The 2,676-nt window shown below is 62.0% G+C and overlaps 1 protein-coding gene across 2 annotated transcripts in view; it reads right to left on the reverse strand.

Annotated features, from left to right (window-relative positions):
- The window catches only part of B4galt5 (beta-1,4-galactosyltransferase 5), a 50,383-nt gene extending 49,140 nt beyond the window's left edge, over positions 1-1,243 (reverse strand). Inside the window, exon 1 of one of the 2 annotated variants that reach the window (XM_031372822.1) lies at positions 983-1,243. In XM_031372822.1, the coding sequence (XP_031228682.1) occupies positions 983-1,097 (115 nt within the window). In that variant the 5' untranslated portion in view covers positions 1,098-1,243. Of the gene's footprint in view, positions 1-662; positions 758-982 lie in introns of those variants that run through there. The other variant, XM_031372823.1, reaches the window with a different exon arrangement.
- Positions 1,244-2,676: the final 1,433 nt, after the last annotated feature.

Here is a 2,676-nt window from a genome sequence, read left to right on the forward strand (position 1 = left end):
CCCCCCCATACTCTCTCTCTCTCTCTCTGGAAATTTCTCTGCCAGTTCAGAGTTGTCAGGTCAACAGGGAACAGCAGCCTTCACTACTGCGAACTTCCCCTAAGCAGCAGCACCCATCCCCAGCCATCCAGAGTTCTCGCCTCTCGGCCCCACCCCCAACAGCATCTTCTCATTTTTCACCAAGGGTTGAAGTTTTCGCTAGCTCTCCAAGACCACACTAAGGCAAGCAAGCCGCATTCCTTAAGCCGCTTTCCTTCTGTTCCCCAAACTACCTGTAACAGCAAACCTTTAATTATTTATCTATTTATTTATTTATTATTAAGACTTTGGGCGTCCGCTATAAGCTTAAAGGGCATGTATGGCCCTCTGTCCTTTAAAGGCTGGGATTCGTGCCCCCATTTTACAGAGGAGAGAAGCTGAGGACCCAAGGTCATACAGGACATCTGACCTCAGCGTCCTCTGCCTTTAACCCTCACGCTGCCTTTGCCTTCTCATCAGCGTCCACTCCGTTCCGGGAAGGGCTCGGTTTTTTTTTTCCTCTCCAAGCTGTCTCCCCCTCTAAAAGGCGGGCCTTGGAGATCTGCTACCCATTCCGTTTCTTCTCGGAGCGACCCCCTCCCTTCCACCCGGCCCCGCTTCCCCGAGGCCCCCCGTCACAGCACCTCCTGCAGGGCCAATTCAAACTTCCCATCGGTCCCCAGAGCGGGTCGGGTCCGCTACGAGGAGCCGCGGGCGAGCCGCGGGCTCCGGAGAGGAGACGGAGGAGGGGGAGGGGAAGGAGGGGCGCGCAGCCCGCAGCCCCGCCGGGTCTGGGCAGCCAACGCGCGGCCGCGGGGGGCGCGGGCGGCTGCGTCAGGGAGGAGGCCGCGTGTGCGGGCGGGCTGCGGGGCGGCGCGGCAGGAAACGGCGAGTCACGGAGCGCGGGGCCGGCCGGGGCGGCGGCGGGCAGAGGCGTGGGGTGGCCGCGGGGTCGCCTTCCTACCTATGCCGGGCGCCACATAGACGAAGTAGAGCAGCGAGGACGACAGCGAGAAGAAGAAGAGCGCGGCGAGCAGCGAGCGGCGCGGCAGCCGCAGCAGCCCCCGGCGGGCGCGCATGCTGAGCCGGCGGCCGCTCGAGGGCCGACCCGGGCCCCGCTCCCGCCGCTCCGGTCCGCCGCCTGGGCCTCGGCCGCCGCCTTCCGGGCTTCGCGCGCCGCCGCCTCGCCGCTTTCAGCCGCCGGCCGCCGCGGGCCGGGCCACATGAGGCAGGAGGGGGGCCGGCGACCGGAGGAGCGCAGCGGCGGGGGCGAGGCGGCGGGGGCGGGGCCTGGTGGGAGGGCGGGGCGCGGGGCGGGGTCCGAGGGCGAGGGCGGGGCGAGGGCGAGGGCCGCAGTCTGAGGAGCGGATGGGGGTACCAGGTCTGCTGGGGACCGAAGAAGGGCGGGGCCTACGGTGGGGGCCGGACGGGGGCGGGGCCTGATGTTGAGAGTGCCGCCGCGAGCCTGGGGAGCACACCGGCGGGGACCCGGCCTGAGGTCTGATGGGGAGGGGGGATAAGGGCGGGGCCGCGAGCCTAACCAGCATTTTGCGGGAGACAGAGCCTGAGGCCTGACGGGGAGGAGAGAAGGGCGTGACCTGAAGCAAAGGGGCGGGGATGGGCAGGGCCTACAGTCCGGGGAGCCCATCTATGGGGCGGGGCCTGGATATGGAGGCGGGGCGGGGCGGGGTTCACGCGCGAGCACCGGAGCCGCAAGATCCTCGAGCAGCCGCCGCCCAGGCTGGCAGGAAGCGGCTCGCTAGCTAGTACGAGTTGGTTCCCGAGAGAGCACCCCACGCGGGGATTGAGGGGTGGTGGACAATGTGGGAATAGCCAGGTAGCCCACCGCTGCAGGAGGAGAGCAAGGATGTAGAAGCGGGGCACTCGTGTTCGCCCTCACTCATCCATTCATTCCAGACACCATTTATGACAAAGTGGCAGTTACGGGTCCTGGGGCCGGGGATGCTCCACGGAGCAAAGATCCCTCTGGGAACCTGTATCAATGTGGGTAAGGAAAAAATCAATAGAGCAGATAATGATAAGAGATATGAGAACAATTAGACATGAAAATGTTTTGGATACATTCTGCTCTAGTCTGAGATGGAGGGGGAAGCCTCCCCTTCGTAGGTGGCATGAACACAAAAGAATGTGAAAGTGCCAGCTGGAGAAAGAGAAGTCCCACTAAGGGGAACAACAAATGCAAAACACCGAAGGAAGAAGAGGCTTGCTAGGCCTTCAATGAATCCAAGGATAAAATCCCAGGAAGGAAGGGGAGAGAGATCCAAACAAGGTCACATCCTACAGGACGGAACAGTGCTGGCAACTATCAATGTGAAGACACTGAGAGACGGGGCTTCTTAGCCAGTAACAGCCTCTCTTAAGTCCTGAGGTAGTGGCTCCCCTCCCCCCACCCCCACTTTGGCCCTATTGCACAGATGAGAAAACAGAAGTTTCTGGAAAGAGAAGCGAGTCGTCTAAGTTGTGAAGTAAGGGCTCAGATCGAAAGTGGCCTGCCACCCGGGCTCGACCACTAACCCCATTCATTTCTCATTCTGCACTGTCACGTGTACTTCCCATCATCTCTAAAGCCACGCTTTGCTATGTGTTCCTTTTGGCTTCCCAGTCCAGTGCTCCACAAGCACAGGGATTTTGTTTCAT

The sequence above is a fragment of the Mastomys coucha genome, unplaced genomic scaffold (assembly GCF_008632895.1).
Source record: "Mastomys coucha isolate ucsf_1 unplaced genomic scaffold, UCSF_Mcou_1 pScaffold15, whole genome shotgun sequence".
Classification (NCBI taxonomy): Eukaryota; Metazoa; Chordata; class Mammalia; order Rodentia; family Muridae; genus Mastomys; species Mastomys coucha.